The sequence below is a fragment of the Sciurus vulgaris genome (genome assembly GCF_902686455.1).
Source record: "Sciurus vulgaris genome assembly, chromosome: 6".
NCBI classification, from domain to species: domain Eukaryota; kingdom Metazoa; phylum Chordata; class Mammalia; order Rodentia; family Sciuridae; genus Sciurus; species Sciurus vulgaris.
Genome location: NC_136466.1, coordinates 132,321,895 through 132,345,926, shown reverse-complemented (window position 1 = coordinate 132,345,926; position 24,032 = coordinate 132,321,895). Strand labels below are relative to the sequence as shown.

The 24,032-nt window shown below is 36.9% G+C and overlaps 1 protein-coding gene across 1 annotated transcript in view; it reads right to left on the bottom strand.

The window, feature by feature from the left end:
- Positions 1–3,421: 3,421 nt before the first annotated feature.
- LOC306664357 (bromodomain-containing protein 7-like) overlaps positions 3,422–24,032 on the bottom strand; it is a gene marked incomplete at its 5' end in the record, with an annotated part of 34,328 nt that continues 13,717 nt past the window's right edge. Inside the window, 2 exons of the mRNA XM_079145172.1 lie at positions 3,422–5,003; positions 5,072–5,665. Of these exons, the coding sequence (XP_079001298.1) occupies positions 3,460–5,003; positions 5,072–5,665 (2,138 nt within the window). The 3' untranslated portion in view covers positions 3,422–3,459. The remainder of the gene's footprint in view (positions 5,004–5,071; positions 5,666–24,032) is intronic.

Sequence of the window (24,032 nt, the reverse complement as noted above, 5' to 3'; positions counted from 1 at the left end):
CAGGCATGCTTAGTTCCTCTCTTCTGAACTCAATTTTTCTTTCAAATGTTTCCACATTTTGATTTACTGTGTGGTAAAAAGGGGGAAAAACGATATTTGGGAAATGTCACATCCAAACTGTTGATTCTGAAAACTTCCTTAGGACATATATAAGATTCTGACAATTATATTTGGATAAGAGGTTTACACTAATGAAGCCAAGGTTACAAGTTCAATTCCCTCATAGACCAATTATCTTCTTTTTCCTCATCCAGAAGTTGTTTGAAGTCATTCATTCAACCACTTATTAAGTGCTTAGTACTGGCCAGCTTGGGGCCAAAATCTGAGAAAAAGTGAGTTTTCAGAAAAAGTGAGTGCTATGGTTTAGACATGAGGTGTCCCCCAAGCTCATATTAATGTAAGAGTGAACAGAAGTGATGTGACTCAATTATGAAATCTATAACCTGTTCAGTTCATCCTAGTTTGAATGAATGGGACTGGGTGGGAACTGTAGGCAGGTGAGGCATGGCTGGATAAGGTGGGTCACTGGGGGCTTGCCCTGGAAATGTTCATCTTCTCTGTGGCTCTCTTCTTCCTCTCTGTCTCTCACTTCTTCCTGACCCCACCATGAGCTGAGGAGTTTTCCTCCACTGGACCCTTCCCTCATGTTGTGCTGCCTCACCCTGGGCCCAGAGCAATGGAATCAGTCATCTATGGACTTAGGTCTCTGAAATTGTGAGCCCCAAATAAACTCTTACTCCTTTAAGTCGTTCTTGTTGGGTATTTTGGTCACAGAACCATGAAAATTGACTAAAACAGCCAGTCTTTGCACTCAGAGAGTATTGTATTGACTATTCCCCTGATTCTATCAGGTTGAACTACTTGAGCAAAATGAAAAGAATTGAACAAAGAATGGTGATAGAAATAGAAATACATTACCACTTCAGGGAAGTCCAATGGGGGAAAACTTACTCCTCATCTTAAAGTTTACATCATAAGTGAATGTCCAATCCATTTCACCAGAAGACATGAATACAGAATGTCAAGCATGATGACATCACAGAATCTTAGGAGACACAAAGAAGGAGAAAAGCCAAAATTGGTTTCAGTATGCTCAAATCTTGGAAAAATGAACTTAGTTAGCTTCTTCAGACAAGCCTCTAGCACTTCAGAAGTGGTCTCTTGAGTAAAGGAAAACAAGAAAGTGGACAGGGTCAGACAGGTAGCTATAGATACATACCAAAGAGCAGATTCTTAATTCACACAGTAATGTGGCTTTAGATTCTCACAAGCAACGTCTGGTTAAGAGCCATCTCTGGCTGTCATGGAATAGATTTCTGTCTTGTTTGGTGTATCATACTATGTATTCAGTCCAGATTTTTAAAATACAGAATTGCTTAAAGGGACAGTTACAGTGATAAGTGCCATTTTTATTTTATGTAGTTCAGGACCACTCAGACATCCCGTGATAAACAATCGTCCATGCAAAAACTGTTTGATGTTGATTTGGCTATTCATAAAAAAAAAAAAAAAAAAAAAAAACCCTGTAAAAATGGAACTCAGTGGAAGGCCCTCCTGGAAAAAGAGTAGGTTTTTTCTTTTACATATTTTGACACAATTGGTTGCTTGGTAAGCTCTTTCAATTCAAAAAAAAAAAATGTTATTTCTGCCATCACCATCTCTTCAGTACTAACCTCAAAAAATAATAATAAAAAAGAAAAGAAAACCAACTCTGAGTAGAACTAATAAATACAATCCCCTAGCCTTGACAGAAGGTCTTAAGAGTTGACCATGGGCTGTCAGAAGAAAGGAAGAACTGGCTCCATCAAAATCTTCCCTGAATCTTCCCTCCCTAGCTAAGAGTCAGTGGCCTGGCCTGTGGTCACACATACTGGTCTTTTCCCAACATGATGCCACCTGTGAGTTCATGTGGGTTAGAGAGAACCAGGTGGTCATTGGTCTTTTTGATTTCATGAGATGCTTGAAACATTATCTTGACAAATCTGGTTAATTTTCACCAAACAAATGTTTCCCTTCCTTTCTTTTCTAATTCCTTCCTTCTTATGGGTTGGCTTCCAACTCCCTATACATAATCTTCTGTTTTCTTTTGCTTTTTGCTACTGATCACTATTCAGACTTTCTTTTAACCTAGAACTATTTGTCACCAGAACAAAATATATTGTGACCAACAATTTTATAGTGTGTGATTGGTGTAATAATTTAGATAAATTTTGAAGACTTGAAATAATTATTAATTCATTGAGAATATTTTTTAGTTACCTTCAAGTCTATAATTAAAGTCTCTAAAGAAAAATTTAATCTTTTTAAAATGCTTTCAAAAGCAACCCATGAATTTTAAAAGAAAATGGAAAATTCTTTCAAATACATTTCTGATAGATAACGAAATTTTTAACATAAAGGGTGTACTGATTACATGCATTTACAGGAGGATTAAAAACCATGTGTTAAACAGTTGATGCTCTGTGAAAAGACTGGTAGTTTTTAGTATTTGAAACCAAAGATTTTCTATTAGAAGTCTTTCTGTATGATTTCACAATGGTGATACTTTTAAAATCATGTATTAGTAAGTGACCAGGTCTTTTTGGAACTTTATAGGTAAAAATGTTTTTAGGGCTGGGAATGTAGCTCAGTTGGTAAAGTGCTTGCATGCACAAGGCCCTGGGTTCTAATCTCCAGCACCACAAAAAAAAAAGAAAAGAAAAAAATGTTTTTAAAGCCTTCGAAACATTTTTGGCAGCAAGAGATGGTTTTTAGCCAGACTCATAACAACTTGGTTGTGAGACTCTAAAATGAATGGTTTTATTCTATCACAACTCTTATGTTAGGGAATATGCAAAATATCCATTATTGGTCAACCATTTCTGGAAGGTCTAGAGAACAGACTGTATTTTATCCACGATTTCTCTTGTTTAAAAAAGCTGCCTAGTCAGGAATAGTGGTGCACTTGTGTAATCCCTGCACTTGAGAGGCTGGGGCAGGATGATCTGAGTTTGAGGTCAGCCTCAGCAATTTAGTGAGGCTTTAAGCAACTTAGGAAGACACCGTCTCAAAATAAAAAATAAAAGGACTGGGGCTGTGGCTCAGTGTTTAAGCACCCCTGGGTATAATTTCTGGTACCAAAAAAGAAAAAAAAAAAAAAAAAAAGCCTGTTGTTAATTCCAAAATCTAAAATGCTATCATTTTCATAAGCACATGTTGTCTTCTCAGCAGATAAGAAACTGGGTTTTAGCAGGAAGGCAGGCCAACAGTCTTGTACACCTGCATATACAACACACTTACCTCCCAATCCAGAATGCATTGACCATATCTTCTGGCCTACTCATTTCAGGAAAAATAATAATAATAAAAATAAATGAATAAAAACTAAAACAAGAAAATCTTTTTTTTTTAACTGTTCCAAAGTTTAATTAAAAACACAACTTACAAATAGTTAATATCTTCTAAAAAGCATTTCCAAGCTCAGAATGAAAAAAATATATACATAATATATAATAAAATATCAGTGGCTTCAGGTCCACACTCTGCAACATCAGTCTTCTTAGGTTCTTCAAAATCTTCTGTTAAATCTATGAAGTTGTTCTCTACGATGGGAGAAGGAATGGAAATCCCCATTGCTTTTCGAACTCCATACATGCTGACAATGTCACCTGGAGTTACTTGCTGGGCAAGTTCTTTAAGATTATTAGTCACCTGTTCAGCGAGGTGTATTTCTCTGTATGATGGACCCAACAGACAGATCATATTGGGAGGGGGTCTGGTGCTCAGCCGTTCGTTCTGAGCTTCCTGCAGCTCCCTGAGCAATCTCATGGTATCATCGAGTTTCCTCTGGAATACTTCAGCCTCTTCAGAGTCAAAAACTTCAATTGGAGCGCAAAAGTTTGTGACTGCTTTGAGTGCTGTGAGCCTGTCATGAGTGCCAGAGTCCAAACGCCCTGCTGGCTCTACTTCTGTAATCTCCATTTCTTTTGCTGTGTCAAGTGTCCTAGCCTGGCCTTCATCTTCAGGCGATGATGTCTCCAGCTCCTGTAGGGTCCTAGAATGTCCTCCTTTTGTTATAACATCCAGTAAACTATCTGCCATAACATACGGATAATCCTGGCATGTGGCCAAAAACTCATGGATGCTGAAATCACTTGAAAGGTCAGAGTCTTCCCCATAGGTTGAGTAGATTAAATCAGAATCATCCTTGCTGATATTTGCAAATGTGGAGTCATAATGCGGGGCATAAGAACTGTAGGGTCCATAATTCAAGTATAACACTGGGGTTACTTTGTTCCTTTTATCCTCTTTGAACCCCTGCAAGGTATTCACTCCAGACTGAAGTCTTCCAGTTGTCATTCCCAGTCTTACAGGGCAGTAGCCTGGTTCTCCTACAATGGGATCCACAGGATGGAGAAGTCCCAATGTTGTTGTTCCATCTGGTTTTCTTCTTTCAAATTCGCACTGACTGTTGGCTGGCCGCCGGGTCAGCTTCCCACCAGACTCCTGAACGGCCCGATCAATCTGCTCCTGTTCCCTATCTGAGTTGCTGCTTCTCCACTTATCTTCAAGTACATCTTTGTCTTTCTTTTTATTATCCTTATTTGGGCTCTTGAAGGCTTGTGTTTCAGCATCTCCAGAGTCTTCCCTCTCTCGTGGCCAGCAGCTGCTGTCTTCCCCACTCTGTGAGGCATCTGTTCTATCTTTCTGCTTTCGCGTTTTCTGTAAGTCTGCCATGAAGTCTATGCTCTGCTTCAGGCTCTGGATTCTTTCCTGGCTAAGAATTTTCATTCCTGAGTGTAAAAGTTTCTTTGCAGCTTTATAATAAATGGTCTCTGGTTTGTTATAAATCATGGCATTAGTACACATTAGTTTGAAGTTATCCTTTAGTTCTTCTATGGACTGGTAGTCATTGTTCTTGATCTTTTCTTTCATGGTACTAAAATCCATGGGGTGTTTTATGATCATGGAATAGCCAGGGGCGATAAAATCAGTCACAGGAAATGAAAAGAAAGCACTTGGGTCTTTTCTGTAATTCCAACTCAGAAGGCAGAGGCGGAAGGATTGCAAGCTCGGGGTCCGCATGGGCAACTTAGCAAAACCCTTTGTAATTGTCTCATCAGTTGATTCAAAGCTTCTTGAAGGGGTGTCTGCTCTACTTCTTCTTGTTTGGCTAAAGAGCTTGTGAGAGCCTTCTCAGGCGGCAAGTCTAATCTTACAGGGGTATGGCCCTGGAGGTCTTTTTCTGCCTCACTGTCCACACGGTCTCGATCTCGTTTCTTCTTATCCTCCTTGACTCTTCTCCGTTTTCTTCCCTTTTCTTCCCCCGGAACCTGCTTCTCTCCTTTCTTCCTCTTTTTCCGCTTTCTGTCCTTGTGTTTGTCATGATCGTTTTTGTCTTCGAAGAGGCTGGAATCGTGCCCCGAGCTGCCGGTGGAGAGTTCGGTGACTTCGTTCCCTCCCACTTTCAGGACCAGCTTCAAAGGCTTCTCCACATACTCCTCGTCGAGGTGTTTATCCGACTCGTGCTTCTTGTGCTTCTTGCCCGTGTCCGACCGGGCCCCGGTGCCCGCCCCCCGCGCCAGGCCCAGGCTGTGCGACGCCGCTTCCGGTCCGGGCCAGGCAAGCGGAGGGCGGGAGCGGGGCCCGCGAGACCCCGCGCCGCGAGGCAGGCGGCGCGAGGCCCCTCACGAGAAGACGGGGCGCGAGACGCGGTCGGAGCCGGACCGCGGTAGCGGAGCCGAAAATCTTGATTGTACATATACATATGTCAATTTCTAAACAAGATACAGTAAGTAATCATTCAATAGATAATTAAAAGTATTGCCCAAGCTTCAGACTGCATCTCACAGATGCTGGCTTCCTAGTTTCTGAAATGGTCTACAGAACCTAGTTGCTAGCAAAGAGTGAGGCAAAGTCATTCCTCAACTGACACATTTTATCTTCTGGTCAAACTAAGGACAATGCACTAAATGATAATTCCACTGAAGAGACACATGCTAACAAAGTAGAAAAAATAAGCAGAAAAAATAATAGAAAAAATAAGTCTGAGAATTTGCTTAAAAGATGTAAATTTTTTTTTTTAAGCATACAAAAATTAAACAAATAAAACTCAGTGAAAACTCACAAAGTATAAAGCAATGGCTCCCAACAGTGGACAGCTGAGAAACAGCAGCACCAGGAAAAAGATTAATTTGCCCAGGAATAATAATCATGGAATAATGTGAAATAATCATGAGAGTATATCTCTCTCTCTATCTCTCCCTCCCTCCCCCATTCATAAACAAAAAGAAAAGAGAAATTTCAAAATGTGAGTCTTCATGTGACTACCATTCATCTCTATGCACATAAAAAAATTCCTGTTCATTTTTTAAATTATGGGAGATTTTATCTGCATAAATAATGCAATATGAGGTCTATAAAAATGAACTAATGCAATAAACATTTGACTTTTGGAGCACTTTTGTCCTATTAATATTTTATGATGTATTGGAAAATATTTACGAAGTATTGGTAATTTTTCTGAGCATTTTCTTTTATACTTTCCTCTTTTTTTTTTTTTTTTTTTTTTTTTGTCTTTACAATGTTCCAAATATTTGTTTTTATCCTCATTTCCTCAAAAGAAATAAATATTAGTTAAGGGAAAGCAGATAAGCTGATGAGATCTGAAATAGGAGAGTCTGTGTGCTGCCTGGGAAGAGAAGCATCCCACCCACCCCATCCCATGGAGAGCATAGATATCCATTGTGCAGAACGGACAGGCCTGCTCATTGCATTCTCAGAGAGCACCCTGTGCTGGTGGGACACAGAGGACCCAAGTAACTCCCACGCTCACCAGAATGGCCTACCCCTGGCAGAAAGGCCCACTAGACCTGAAGTAGTGTTAACAACAGACACAAAATTAAGTTAGATTTCTTTTATGCCTAACATTTGTAGATTGGGATTTGATTCCAGCAAAATACTGATCACTTTAACTTGTCATCATCCATCCCCATGGCAACAGGGTTTAGCAGAACAGGTAAGAACATGGCATCTGACTGCTCAATTTCGCATCCCAGCTCCGCAACTGCCTAGCTGAGCTAATCATTTAGCTGCTCTGTGCCTCAGTTTCCTAATTTAGTAAAAATAGCGTCTATCTTCCAAGGTCACTGTAAGGATTCAGTAAGTCAATCTATGTGCTATAATACAGATTTATGAGTGCTTAATAATGAAACAGAAATAAAATACTAAATTAGGTGGCATCACAGAAGAAGAAATGGAACCACCGTACTCAAGGGTGAAACAAATGCTAAATGACACATATACAGCAGGGGTAGGGAGGGCATGAATTGATCTCCAACACTTTGCCAGTCCAAACCAACGTTTAAAAAAAAAATCTCAACTATTGTCATATGATTTTATCAGATGGCACTACTAGAATGAAGAGTTCACACTGAGCAGAAACAACTTAGAAAAGTATTTCTTTTTAGTATCTGTGGTTTGGAATAAGTAATTATGTGATCATAGAAATATGAGAAAATAAAAAGTGCTGAGAAGGAAAACATTCAAACAATACCACCATTGTTGGCAAGGTGATGCCCTTTAACATAAACACTTTTAAAAACTATAGTCCTGCTGAATACATATCACCACACTCTTTTTATATACCGTTATATACCACACGATGAGGTCTCAGTCAGTGACAGACTGCGCATAGTGATGGTCTGATAAAATTACATCATCCAGGGACATCGGAGTCTCCTGGTTTGTGTAAGTGATGCTCTCACAACAACAAAGTCACCCAAGGACACGTGGGTTTGTCCATTAAACAATGCTCAGCTACATGCATACTTGCATTTAATATGGCTGTTTACCAGTGTTTTTCAGTTAAAAATAGTTTATAAAATTATTTTTGTATTTATTCATGCATTTTGAATTAAAACAGTATGAATTTTTTTTATCTCACTATGAATAACAAATTACTTTTCAGACTTCTCCATTTCACAATCAATGGATAAATAGTTCTTATCTAGAAACATATTTTAAATGTTTTTTCATCCTCTGGGATACTACTGTATGTTCTTCTCCTTATATTCAACTTATTGTGTTGGATACTTCAAAAAAAGTTGCCCAACTCCAGTCAATGACTTGCCTGATACTAATTTGTAACATTGCACAATACGGTTCAAGCCTGCCCTCTGCTGGCTGTCGATTTAGTTACACAATTGTCACCAGTTAGAAATTTTAATTTTAGTTTACAGAGTAAGGCAAAAATTATTAGTGATCTTATTTGTAGCAATTTCAGATTCTGGTTCCTAATTTTCTTAGTAAATCTTTATCATTTCATATTTTTTTATCACAAAAATGAAATGAGTATTTTTAACAGAAATTTTAAGGAACAGATGTTAACCTTGATACTATTTAACTTTTAAAAACTATCATATGTTAATATTTTAAACTGTATTCGAATATAAATACTTACAATTTTCTTTTGTAAAGTAACATGTCGGGTTCACCAGACTGATTTTTATAAATTATGTAAGTGTACAATGTGATATTTTGGTATACATATGAACTGATTACTACAGCCATGCTAATTAACATCTCTGTCTCACAGGGTTACCATTTATGATGCATGGTGAAAATACTTCAGATCTACTCCCTTAGCAAGCGTCAAGTACACAACAAAGCACCGATAACTGGGGGCCCCATTCTGTACATCAGATTCCAAGAATTTATTCATTTTACAAAACAGGAACTGGCAAATATCTCCTCATTTCCCCCTCTCCTTCACACACACACACCCCATAACCACCATTCGTATGGATTTCACATACGAATGAAAACATCAGTATTTTTCTGCCTCTCCCTTATTTCACATGGCATAATGTCCTCCAAGTTCATCCATGTTGCTGCAAGTGGCAAAATTTCTTTTTTTGAGGCATAATAGTATTCCACTGAATACATAGATTCCACAATTTATCATTCATCCATCAATGGACATTTAGTCTGTTTTCCTCTCTTGGCTATTATGAATAATGCTACATGTAGGAGGAGTACAGATACCTCTTTGAGATACTGCCCAAACTGATTATTTCTAAAACATTAACTCATAATTGGAGAAATATTACCTCACCAAGCAAACACAAAGTATTTTCCATTCAGGAATATTTACCACCAGTTTTTATATGCTATGATTGGCTTATTGAAATTGAAATCACAATAACCATAGGTCAGTATTTTGGTCTTTGCATTTATCACTATCTACTTAGGATATTTTCATTTTTTCCCATTATGTTTATTTTTCATGAATACTAGAAATATGTCCTTATTTAATTGATCATCCCCTTTTTAAAATGCTTATTGCTTCCAATGTTATTTGAGTCAAAATTTCACTGAAATTATTTTCATGTATAGAAATTTATATTTAAAAATGAGACATTCAGGAACCGGGTTGTAACTCAGTGGGAGAGCTGATGCCTCGAATGTATGAGGCACTAGATTTGTTCCTTAGTACCACATAAAAATAACAGGAAGGATGAAAGAAAGTCTTTTTTTAAATGAGACATTCCTACATACCAGGGATTAAAGGCAATATCTGAATTGAATGTTCTTTTGTCATTCAAAACTAATATCAACTATATTCAAATTATCAAGCAAAGCTTTGGATCATGTAGATTTCTGAGGTGATTCCGAATTTTTCCAACAGACAACAATTCAGTGGGTATTCACATATGCAAAGGACTGACTTAGGCATAAGAAGGAATAAGGCACAATTTTCTTGCACTGGAAAACATCATTCGTTGGTAGAGATGAAATGTAGAAAAACATTTCTGATATAATGCAGAAGTGGAATTGCAATGATATCAAAGAAAAAGAAAGAATTTTTAAGGAAGGTTTTACTCACAGAAATTAAACTTTAAAAAAGAGTATGAAATCTGATGTTTCATTCACTTATTCCATGTCTACATATTAATAAAATTATAAATTTAATGCTAAAAATATTTTGTGATTGGATCATTAATATAAGAAATTTCTGAGGTGGTACTGCTGCACATCCAGGATTTACTGCATACATTTCTGCTAGTGTAAAATTAAAAAAAAAAAAAAAAAAAAAAAAAGACAATTACACCACAATGCAGTGGAAAGAATATTGATAACTCTGGATTCTGGAGATCCAGCTATTTTCCCAGCTTTACAGATGCTTAGTAAAATCAGATCTGAGAGCAATCCAACCCATGCATTGCACATCTCTTCCTTAGTTCATATCAATAAAGACCACACACACACACACACACACACACACACAAATGTGGGTTTTCAAATATCTTTAAGTAACTGGTGAAATTTTATGAAGAAGATCAACACAGAAATCAGATAAAATTGCCACTACTGCATTATAAGATGTGGGCAGGAACCTGCAAAGCAGTCCAGATTAGCTGAATCCCTGCCTCTTGCTTCATCTCCCCTAAGTAGAGCTGTGTTAGAAAGGAGCAGTCCCTGGCATGCAGGGGCCAAGCTGATACAACCAGGCCATGGTGTTTTAGAGTTTGTCCTGGTGCTCACCAATTGACCATACCATGGCCTGCTGGACCTAAGCAAGGTTACTTTGCAACCACGTGTGACAAAACAAATCTACATCATAGTTTTGTCTGAGCGAGAAAAATGCAAGGTCACTGGGAAAACAACAAAACACCCAACATCTTCCTTCTCCAGGCTAGGACGAATGCCCACAATTTGTCACTTCCCTATAGTAACAGAGAATACAGTCATGTACTTTATCTACTGCTTCTTTACCCATTACAGCATTAGGCTACTCTAGCTTGCCCTCCTCTTTGCTGAGATTGATTAACAACCTAATCCATGGCTGGAGCAGCTAAGATTGATTAAGACACCTAATCCAGGGCTCAGATAGGTCAGTGGTAGAGCATTTGCCTAGCATGTGTGAGGCCCCGTACCTGACCCCCAGCATAGGGGGGAAAAAGGGCAGGGGTGTGGAGTTGTCTTGTGTTTTTCTTTTGTTGTGATGCTCTTGTTTAGCTTTAGTATTAGGGCAACGTTGGCCATACAGAAAGGCTTGGCAAACATTCCAGCCTCTCCTATTTTCTGTTAACAGAAATATCTGTTCCTCAGATATTTAACATTCTTGCTGTCGTTTCCTAGGAGAAATTTTTTATCATTTTTAATTTTATTTCTTTCTATGTAATTTGTTCCTTACCCCCCAACTCGGGAAGATTTAAGATTTTTCTTTTCCTCACTGATTTTGAGTAACTTATCCTGTGACCTCTTCGTTCTCCTCTCTGTTCAGTTCAGTCTCCTTCTTGCTCGCTGTCCTCTGGACGCACTGTCTTGTTGGCTGTTTTGGGAATATTCCACATAGACTTCAGTCTCAGGACCCTCGACTGTCTCCTCAACCTGGATCCATCCTTGTGCAGCTCTTCACCTCCTTTGAATCTTCAATCGAGCATCATGAGCTCATCGATGCCTTCTATGATAGTCCTATTCAAAACCACAGCTCTCCTACTGCTCCCAACCATGCTTCTTATTATGCGACATGATTTTCCAGAAGACTTATCACTTTCTACCTCTCCATATGCAATTTATTTCTGTCTTCCCAGCTGGAACACAGGTCAAGGAGGGCAGTAAGCTTTGTCTATTTTGTTCACTGCTGTATACCCAGGTCCAAGAATGATGCCAGAACAGTATGGAGAATACTGTATTGTCAGAAGATATGGTTGAAAAACTAATGATTGAACAAATTAAAATGGAAGACTAAATGGAAGACTACTTTGAAAAGAATCTTTTAAAGAATGTTCTTTTTGCTTGGGATCTACTTTATCTTATGAAATCTTAAAGCCGATTTCTTCCTGGCAGTAAACAGGCCCTTAAAAAAATATTTGCTGAGTTACTAAATTCTACATCGCGTACGGAAAGAAGGGGCCCATGTTGACATGATGCTCCAGTTTACAGATCTAAGGGAACCCGGACCTAAGGCAATTTAATTGGTAGGACATTTGCCACTAACGATTTTATATTTATCATTAATAGTCTTTACTGAAATGTTCTTTTGTCATTGAGTGTTTATTTGGGGAAATATTAGAACTGGTTTGTATAATTATTTTAATTAAAAATCATAAATTTACATAGGGCAATGTTGTTTGATTCATTCTGTTATTTTTTTCCCTTTCCCTCCCACCCCTCCCACCCCTCTTTTCCCTCTATACAGTCCTTCCTTCCTCCATTCTTACCACCCTCCTTATCCCTAACCCTAAACCTAACCCTAACCCTAACACTAACCCCTCCTACCCCCCATTATATGTCCTCATCCGCTTATCAACGAGATCATTCATCCTTTAGTTTTTTGAGATTGGCTTATCTCACTTAGCATGATATCCTCCAATTTCATCCATTTGCCTGCAAATGCCATAATTTTATCATTCTTCATGACAGAGTAATATTCCATTGTATATATATGCCACAGTTTCTTTATCCATTCATCAACTGAAGGGCATCTAGGTTGGTTCCACAATCTGGCTATGGTGAATTGAGCAGCTATGAACATTGATGTGGCTGTATCTCTGTAGTATGCTGATTTTAAGTCCTTTGGGTATAGGTCAAGGAGTGGGATAGCTGGGTCAAATGGTGGTTCCATTCCAAACTTTCTGAAGAATCTCCATACTGCTTTCCAGAGTGGCTGCACTAATTTGCAACCCCACCAGCAATGTATGAGTGTAGCTTTTTCCCCACATCCTCGCCAACATCTATTGTTGCTTATGTTCTTGATAATTGCCATTCTAATTGGGGTGAGATGAAATCTTAAGGTAGTTTTGATTTGCATTTCTCTATAATTTTAAAAGTATTTACATAAGGGTCAGAAAACTTAAATTTAAGCCCACTCTCTAGATTTTATGACCAGAGGAAAATTCCTTTAACTTTCTGAACCTCTGTTTTCTTATCTTTAAAATAATGAAGGAATTTTAAGTCCCCTAAGTCCTAGTGCTAATACTCTGGAATCTATTACAATAAATCACCTTTCCAAAACTCAGTATTGTAAAGACAGTGTTTTCACCTAGACAGGCTTAGTACCATGATAACAAATATCCATAATGATGACGTCAAGGCTCTCTGAGGTTCCACATTGCCTCCTGAATCATCCAAAACCTAATGTTAGTTTCCAGTCTATCCTTACCAAGGTATTTTTTAAATACTTTCATACATCAGAATTTGTAAGAAACAGAAGTCTTTTTTCCTAGTCCCAGAGTTGTACATTTGCTGAGTACAATTAGCTCACGTTGGCCTTTGGAAGAATAAATTTCTAGTCAGGCTTTATTTGCAACTATGTAACACACTAACAATAGTATTTCTAAAACTTTAGCAATCTGTAAGTCTCACAATTTCCATGTGGATCTACAAAATATGTATTTGGGAGATTTTCTTTTTATCTGAAACACTCTCCTCAGGAAGGCTTTTGCTGGACTGTGCACTATCACTGTCTCCGAATGTTTGCTGCTTGATTGACTTCTTGCTGTAGGAGGACCTAAGCTACACAGAGCCCTGATATGAAAAACAAAAACCAGTTTTCCAGATAAATAACAACAGAAAAGACCCCTCACCTACCATAAACCCCACAACAAGCTTCCAGTTATACACATACAGACAGACTTGGGATTGCCAGTGTTGTATTTTGCCATGGACAATCTTTTTAAAGCAACTACCCTTCATAAATAAAAGACATAGTAATAGAAAATTTTGCAAAAATAATAATATTAGAATAAAAGGCAATACTTTTATCTTTAATAAATACTTTTATAAATAGTTCACTATATTGATGTTACTTTTCTCTCTTCTTTTTCAGGAAATGACTAAGTGACAGCTTAGTCACAGTATGCCCACAGTTGTCTGAAGGTCTGTGATCTATTACACTTCCTGTTGTCTCCTTACCAAAGAGCCCAGAGATGTGTGAATCATTTCATGCTCGTCATATGTGTGTGACACTTGAATTTCCCACAGATTGAAGGGGGAAATCATCAAAATGACAGAATTCAGAGGCCATCTGAGAACTCAGAATGTGTGGGGAGTGAATGTCTCCCCAAGAAGATGCAGGTAACATCCTGCCATTCTGTGTTTTCCCCCAGGGGTCTGATTTGGTTGATTGCAACAGTATCAATTCCAAAAACGTACATAGATTTGGGCAATGACCATTGTGCAACATGATTTATAAATAACAGAAATGTATTTCTCACAGCTCTGAAAGCTGAGAACTCCAAGATCAAGTACCAGTAGGTTTGGTGCATGGTGAAACTGCTCTCTGCTTCCAAGCAGAGATGCAGATGTTGCTGCATCATTTGGAAGACACAGATGTGCCCTCACATGGCCAAAGGGACAGGAAGAGGGTGACCCACTCCCTTAAACCCCCTTACAAAGTCCTTTTGTCCTTTCAGAATCATCATTGTCTTCTCTCTCAATATTCTTTTTTTTTTTTTTTTTCTGGTTTGCTTTAGTATATTGGACATCTTTCTAATATAAACTATGAGAAAGCAATTCCAATTTAGTGGAAGAGATGACAAAAGATTCAAGATTAACGTTATCCATTATTAGCATGTAAAACTGAGGGAAAAATCAGTGAATTGTGCTCGTAGAATTTTGTCCCACAGAAGATGTAAGGGTCAATCCAAAGCCATTGGTGGAGAGATGAAGATGGACTCTCAGAGCATGGGTTTCTGGCTAGAATCTGTTCCTTGCTCACTATGTCAATTTTTTCTCGCAGTGCCCTCAGGCTGATTCTCTAGGTTAATATGGTGTTCATGTTTTAATTGACATTATTCCTTAATTACTTTGTTTCTTTCTATCCAACTATAAGTATATAAGAAGCTCAAGATACCGCCTTCATTTTTTATATTCCCCTTCAATACCAAATAGATTACTAAGCATATACTCTATACTCAGTAAACAAATTATGAACTTAATCCTATTATTATTAAATAGGAATACATTGAGGCAAGAGCACTGGAGTAGGAAATGGACACGTGCTTTAATGTCAGCTCTTTCTTTTGCCATTTGGCCAATTTTGCAAAACTATCTTACCTAAGAGCCTTATTATTATTATCTGTAAATGAAGGAAATTTTTATATGCTGTGTCTATTTCATATTAAATTGTGCAAGCTCAGTGGAATATTACTCAGCCATAAAGAAGAATGAAATTATGGCATTAACTGGTAAATGGATGGAATGGGAGATAGCATCCAGTAAAGTGTTTTCAAAAGCGAAGAAGTGTGCCCTAAAAAGTCAGGAGAATCTGACAATGAAGTCTGAATTCTTTAAGGAACACTTTGGGAAGAAAAGTGTAGTTAGGTTTTTATGTGTGATTACTCTTCAAATAAGGGACAAAAATAAAATAAAAATAGTGTTCAACTGAGGGAAGGATAGGAGGGCCAGAAGGTCAAGAATGAACATGACCTTACAGAACAAGAGCCTTAATGACAGACGTGACCCCGCCAGCTCTTCCCCTTCTTGCCTACGCGTCTCATGCAGAATGCACCAAGAATACAACACCCTGAAATGAAGACAAACTGGAACAACCCAGGTTTTGTCCTCATGCTTCCTAGAACAAGATGTCGTGCCTTGCTGTGTTCAGCAATCCCGGTTTCTCCAGGGTGGGAGCTTTCAGATCCCCTCAGTTGTGGTGTGAATTGGGCACGAGCAGACCTGGCTCCTTCCATCCTGGGCAGCTTTCCTGAGCCTTACGAGGCTGGCAAGTTATGGATTTCAGGCTTCTGTTGATTTCCACTGCCTGTATGTGAGTAATAAGTTTGCTTTGCCTGATTTGTTGTGCAAGCGTTCCATTTCACACTAATACTCTGGCAGTGTGGTTTGTGGGAAACCTCCTGCCAGACTAAGAATGTTAGCAAAAATGAGCAAGTTGTTTAGCTTCTTCCCCTGAGATTGGTAACTAGTGCATGGTGTTCCCCTCCCAGGGACTGATACCTGTGCAAGGTACGCTATTGCATAAACCACGGGGACCCAACCTACCAACACTCATCCCTTCCAAATGAAATTGGAAAAAAAAAAGGATTTTTTTCTGTTCCTCTTTTGACAGTTGGAAATACGTAATTTCCATTCTTTTTTAGAGAATGCTTAACTTTGAGTCTATAAAATATCAGGAGGAATTAAATAAAAAAATAAAAAATAAAAGCAACCATTGCCAGTCAAACCAATTGTATCACAAAATCACAGAACAGAAGGAATAATGAGAAGATATCTGGTCATATCTAGTTCTTCACAGATTTAGTTCAGAGAACACTTCAACTTTCCAGTCAAGAAGTTAACTTTTCCATGACTACAACCAGGTTTTACATTTTTTTTAGATGGAAATTATTATTATGTCACTACACTCAGCATACACACAAAAATGCATTTAGTTGGTACAAAACCCCGAAGAGACTTAATTTTGGAAAGGAGAGACCAGTTCTCAAACCTTAGGCTAAAGGTCTACCACACAAGGTTTTTTTGTGAAAACAGCTGTACTGCTAACACCGTGCTTGATTCTTTCCATGACTTTATCTTCTTATTGTTAACCTGTGATTAAAATAAACTTGATATTCCTGAGAGAGATCTAAAATCCCCAGAAGGATTATTACCTAACAATAAGGACAAACAGGAAAACACATGAAATTCATTCAGGTAGGTTTCAAATCCCTTGCCGTTGGACTCTAACAAACAAAGGTAAGCAGTGGTTAAAATAACATGACATCAGAGTCCTTCCCCCGGCACTTGAGCTATCTGACTTCAGAAAGGGAATGCCTAGGAGTTATTCCTGATGAGTTTAATAATCACGTAACAGTTACTGTGTTTAATAATCATATAACAGTTACTGTGACTTTGCTCAATAATCAACGGAAATATTTCCTTCTCTAATGCTGCTCAGTGTGCAAGTTTCTTGAACTTGAAACAAATTTTATAAATTTTGACCTCATGAGTATCATATAAAGAAGTGCTATTCTTGTGCTTATTTTGAAGAGCATATCACCAATCATGAAAGGAGATTACTATCTCATCACAGCACATTTCCTCAATATCTCAAATAAAAGGATTTTTTTTTTCACTGCTACTAGGAACACCTCCTTCATTGTTGAATATATTTTAATGCAAGTGTTCTAGAAATCCCCCTGCCAGGATTTTAGTCTAAAGAGACATAATTTTATCAAAATATGCATACAAGGATTTCATTTCAACATTTTGCAGCTGCAAAAATAAATGAACAACTGAAAGAGTTAAAATTTAAGTGCCCATAATTAAAGCACAGAATCTGTAGTCTAGCAAATGAACTTAGGAAAAGAAACAAAGAGGGACAGGCCTGAGGCCTGAACATACCTAAACAAGCCTAAAATAAGACTGCCAAATCATCAAAAACTAACTGGCCATGGAGGATAAACAATCTCCACAAGGCCGTGGACCATCTGGTGTCACCCACTTTCCCCCTTCTTCCCTTTTCTTTAAGGTTAACTTGACCGCCTGCTAACCAAAATATACTGCCCTACCACATTGCTGGAATGTCAATTTGCACGTACTACTTGCTGATGTAATCAATGTAGTCATGTGCCCGCTTATGTTTGAATCAGCCAATTATGTGTACCCGCGCCAAACTCCCTAACTTTTCCTATATAAACCCCTGATTTCTGAGCCTCGGGGTCAACTCCTCTATCTCCTGCGTATACGTGTTGGCCCGGAGCTCCGTTATTAAAGTGCCTTGTGCTTTTGCATCAAGCCGGTCTCTTGTGTTTCCTGGAGCGCGCCATCCTGAGACTCAAGTAAGGGTCTTCCTTTTGGGGGGGTCCTACACAACAACAACAAAACAGCAAATGCTAAAACTACTGTTGTCATCTACAGGGGGCTGGTTAAATAAGTTCAGGGATGCTACAAAATAAGTAGTCACCACCAAAATTAAAAGCGAACACTGATATTAAAAGCTGTCCAAAACATATACTTAAAACAAAACTCAGGGTGTGGAAACATGTACATCAGATGATCTCTTTCAAGAAACAGCTTCTAAAGAAATATATAAGTGGATACACCTCTATTTTCTTTCTTTTCTAAACAACTGGGAGAATTCAAATCACATTTTTAACAATGATTATCTTTGAGGAGTGGAAAAAGAAAATGGAGGAAGACACTTTTTGTTGTACTTTGGTTTTAATTTTTCACACACATTTAACAATCTGCAAATTGTCATGGTCTTTATACACTGCAACAAGTAATGAATTGTTTAGTTGGTGCAGAGAACAGACCACAGATGCATATAAAGATTTAGTTTTCTCTATTTTTAAAAATACATTTTTATGTTTAATTCACACATATAATTGTGCATATTAATATATGTTATATGTATTATAGTGTGGCATTTCAGGATGTTTATACAACGTGTAATACGATCAGAGTAACACAAATCCACAGCCTCAGGCATTTATCATTTCTTTTTGTCGGGAACACTCAAAATCCTCTCTACTGGCCGTTGAAATATTTAATTAATTGTTGTCTGCCACAGTGACCCTACTGTGCTATACATCAGAAGTTATTTCTCCCTCCCAATTGTACCCCATGCTCATTAACCACCTCCAAGAAAGGAGGTTTTATTTTTAATCCTATATCTCTCCATACTTCTTCATTTCCTCTCCATGTATGTGCAAAATTTTATTATTATTTTTAATTATTTTTAAATCCACTAGCATTATTTGCACAGTGGGTTTTTGGACTATACTTCCTATTTGTACTATAATGTACTTTTTAAAAAAAAAACTTACTTTATAGATATATGTTTTATGAAAATGGGAAATGTTACTGCTTAAGGGCATTTATTGCAGCAGAGTATGAGGATTTTCCAAGAAAGGAGGATATGCATCCTCTTTAAAATAATTTAACTGCAGAAACTATTTTTAAAGGAATATCCACAGAACAATATTCCATACAAGAAATGTTAGAAAGATTTGATTTTACCAATCAATAAAATCTCAGTTGAATGGGTTGCTTGGTGGCATTCATTATAGGGAACATGATAAGATGTAATTGATTTAAGACCTATGAATTCTTTTATCTGGATGTATATTTTATAACAACTAAATTTATAATTATGTAATTTAGAGCATGGGTCAACTTTTTTTGTAAAGGGACAAAGATAGTTTCTGCTTCTTAAGCCAACTGTTCTTTATTGAAGCTACTCCAACACTATAGATATAGAGAGTGAGCAATCACAGACAGTACATGAATAATTAGACAGGACTGCATTCCCATTAAATTTTATGTACCAAAAAAAAAAAAAAAAAAAACAGACAGCAGTCTAGAGTTGGCCCATGGATCATAGATTGCAAATCCCTGGTTAACATTATTTTTCATATACAATGTTTAAACTAAGAAATCAAATGGTTCTATAAAGCTTTTGGTATGCTATGTTGGTGGACCATACAATCTGTAACAGGATAGGCAACTCTGTTTTGCGAAGGGTAATCCCACGGATTGCTGCCAGCTGAGAACTTCAGCCTACAACGTTCTCAGGAGTCAGGAAAGAGTTCCTTCAGTCCTGGAGGGAAGCAAGTGCTTCACACATTACAAACTGACTCTCTTTCAATACAGATATTTAACAGGAGCTTTTAGGGGACACCTCACATCCAAACCATAACAGATGCCAAAAATTTACATTGTATAAAAGACAGCCTCGTTAATAAAGGGTGCTAGGAAAATTGGTTATCCACACATAAACGAATGAGACTAGATCATTATTTCTCCCCTTGCACAAAAATTAACTCAAAATGGATAAAGACCTAGGGATTAGGCCAAAAGCTATACAACTTCTAGAAGAAATCATAAGGTCAACACTCCAACATGTAGGCACAAGCAACAACTTTCTCAATAGAGTCTCTAAAGCTCAGGATATAATACCAAAAATTAATAAACGGGACACCATCAAATTAAAAAGCATCTGCACAGCAAAGGAAACAATTAAGAATGTGAAAAGAGAACCTACAGAATAGGAGAAAATCTTTGCCAGCTACTCTTCTGACAAGGATTAATACACAGAATACATACAAAATTCGAAAACATTTAATGCCACCCAGAAATAATTAATAAATGAGCAAATGAGCTGAATAGACACTTCTCAAAAGAAGAAATACAAATGGCCTTCAAATATAGGGAAAATGTTCAACATCATTAGTAATTAGGGAAATGGAAATCAACGTTTTATTGAGACTTCATCCCAGTTAGAATGGCAGTCATCAAGAATACAAACACTAATACGTGTTGGAGAGGATGCAGAAAGAAAGGAACATTCTTACACTGTTGATGAGATTAATACAATCTCTATGGAAATCAGCATGGAGGTTCCTCAAAAGACTGGGACTGGCACCACCATATGATCCAGATATTCCACTCCTTGGTATTTATGCTAAAAAATTAAATTCATCATATTATAGCAGTACATGCATACCCATGTGCCCATGGAACCACCACAGGTGCCTGTCAGTGGTTGAATGGGAGAAAATGTGGTATATATTCACAATGAAGTTTTGTTCAGTCACAAAGAAAAATGAAATAATGTTATTTGCAGGAAAATGGATGGAACTTGAGACCATTAAGTTAAGTAAAAATAAGCCAAACTGAGAAAGTCAAGGGTTGTATGTTTTCTTTCATATGTGCAAGTTTGAGAGACAAAAAGAAAAGAAAGATGTGGTGGGTGGATCTCATGAGAATCAAAGGGAGATCAGTATAATAGAGGAAAGGGTCCAGGGGGAAGGAGGAGGGGAGGGAAAGAGGAAATGCTGAGGAATGATATGGTCCAAATCATATTGTTACATGTGTATGTATTCATATGTAACAACAAATCCCACCATTATTATAATTATAAAGCACCAATAAAAAAGTAGAAAAATATATATTTGTATATTTGCTTATATGCTGGGGATGAAGCTTAGGACCTCACACACACTAAGCAAACCCTCTACCACTGAGCTACATTCACAGTCCTGAATATTATTCTTCAACACAATCTCTATCTTTATTTTAGAATTAGATCATCAATTAACATACTAAATGCCAGCAATTATTTGTCTAAAGTTTCCTTATTACTTCTTGGTTGGATACATCTCTTCTTTCTTTGATTACTTAAGAAATCATCCCTGAGATCTTGAATTTTTAAATTTTTTCATCTGTAGCTTTGACCCCTGAAGGACAGTGTGCCTAGATAAGAAAGCCTTTTTCCTATGTTCTTTCTTTGAGTGTCCTGACAGTGTTATTTGTTGTCTTGATTTCTGTGTTGCTTTTAAGAAGATTGGTGGTGCTCTATTTTCATGATATGTATTTATTTATTTGTTGGTTGGTTGGTTTGATTCTGTATTTATTTAGGCCTGGAAGACCAGGTAATTCTTGTCTTCATCTTTGAAGTTTGACAGTTTTACTAACAATATCTATGGTTTGATTATTTTGAACCAATAGTCACAGGTAACTGGGATTCTTGCTGATTTACATCTATTTTATTTCTGGAAAGTTTACTATCCAGAAATACTTTTATTACCTTTTGTTTTAACTGATCAGTAACTTTGATTTTATTTATGTAAATCTACTTTGTTTGTCTATTTCACCACTATGATTCTAACCAGTTTTAAATTTTTCACTCTCTTTGATGTTTTCCTATTTTTGTTTGAGTCATCTTATAATTTCATCTTTATTATGATTTTATCTTTTTCTTATTTTTTCTCTCAGGCCAATCAAGTACCATTTTATTCCTTTATGGTTTTAGAACATTTCTTTCCCTTTTAAATTTTCTACTTCAAGGTTATTTGGGGTTTGGGGGTTTTTTGCTGGTTTGTTGAGCACAACTAAGTGCTTGAGAATATTTTGTTTATTTATAACTGTTAAAGTTTCCACTTTGTGTGCATGGAAGAGGAAAATTTTTCACCAAAATACTTGTATTCTCATGGTTTTTTCTTATCATAAAGTATTATGGAGAATCAAAGCCTCTCTTACCTTGCATTTCATGGCCAGGACTATTGGCTTTGGATGGTTTCAAATACTCTTAGTGGAAGGATGACCTTTCTCCTCCTTTGTCAGTGAGGAAAGAGCAGCTTCTTTGATTATAAGACAGATTTTATGTTTTTTATCTATGATTTTTTTTCTTTTATCTCTCAGTTTCCTAAATTTCTCTCTACTTGCTCCTTTTTTTCTTCACTGCACAATTTCTAAAGTTCATCTCCATCTCTTCCTTTTTTATCCATTAATGCCAGAAGCAATACCACTCTAAAACTGCATTCTTTTATGTCTCCAGTCTATAGCCAGTGCATTGATATTCAAGGGCTTATTTTCAACATTTTAGTACTTAATATAGACTTCCTGGTGGTAATTTTGCTTCAATCTTAAGCCCTTCATTTTCTTCTCCTGTCTTCAAATGCCTATCCCCTAGTCTCTGCAAAGTTGGGTGGGAGCTCAAAAAAATACTAAAAAATGATGTTAATTTTCTTACAGGTAATTTGAAGTGGTAGTGTCCTGTTTTCTGTTTATTCTGAAGGCTTGGCATTCGTTTGGACTTCTTTGTTGTTTTTGTTGATTTTTCCATTTCAAAGGATATATTGGATAATTTGAATTTAGGTGGCCACTGATACTTGGACTATTCAGAGTCAATATATATAATGTAAAGAATGATAGTCATGTTTCATATATGAATTTATGTCCAGAAGAGAATAACTCTTCAAGATTTTACCTAAAATCCTTCACAATATGGGTCTTATTTATTTCTGCAAGTCCATCAACAAACACTTAACTCTGATCCACTACTTCTGTAATCTCACATTTTAATAATTCACACCAGTTTTTAGCATGCCTTAATTTTGCCTCCATTTCTCATCTTTATGCCTTTGTTGTGCTGTCTTCCTCAAAAAACTCCCTTTACTAGTTTATTTACTAGTTAAGATTATTATTTGTCTATTAAGTTTCTGTCTTCCCATAATATTAATTAAATTCTTACTCTGTAATTATATGGAGAGAAATCCAACCAGGACTCATTTCCCACTCTTGAGATATGTACCATTTAGTAGGATGACTAGATGTAACATAGGAGCAAGAGAATATTTTCTCTATTTCATAAGATAATTGCCAGGGAAGGAACAAATTCAAGTAAATCAATCATCTATGATTCACTAAAATTAAAATCCCGTTTAATGTTTTGGTAGCATATGGCAACATTTTCCTTGGTAAACATGGTAATTATCAAGTTGGACTTGCTGCAGTTTTTCATATTCTTTCAAAGAGACATTTTAAAGACATGGGGAATTTTAAATTATTAAAGGTGTCATTGTTTCTCACAGCATGAATATTTTATATCTTTGATTAACCACTTCATGAACATAATTAGAAGCTTGGATGCCAATTTCAAATTTTAAAAATGAAGATATACTTTTTAATAAAGAAGACATTTTGATATTTTCCAGTTCATAACAGTAAGGGTTGACCTTCACCAACACTAGTGTTCAAAAACTAGGGTGTTCTTACATCTACAACATCTACATTTATTTACAAATGAATTAAGTGAAATTTTGGAGAAGTGTAGTTTACTGACCTATGAAAAATTTCAGAAGCACCTACTACATTTTAGCTCTGAACCCCACTTAGACTGTGACAAACCTAGTCTGGTTAAACTAAATTACAGACCCCTTATAGAACCAGCCTGATAGTTTAAGTGTACTGTTGATAGGGTCACATTTCCCTTACTGAAGAATATCCTAAAATAATTCTGTTATCACAATAAAATATAAAATATTGAAACATTATTCTTTCTAGGCTATTTATACATGGATAACTCATCATTCATTTTACTGCCCCTTAAAAAACAGTCTTTGGAGTCTTTTCTGTGCCACTGACTCTCAAAGGGATGATTTCCTAAATGAGGAAGTAAAAGTACTTCCTACTAGTAGGAAGTAAAAGAAAAGGTGGCAAAAACATTTACTGGAGAAAAGAGAGCCTTCTTGACAAATGGTGCTGGGAAAATTGGATATCCATATGGAAAAGAATGAAACCAGATCCCTTATCTTTCACCC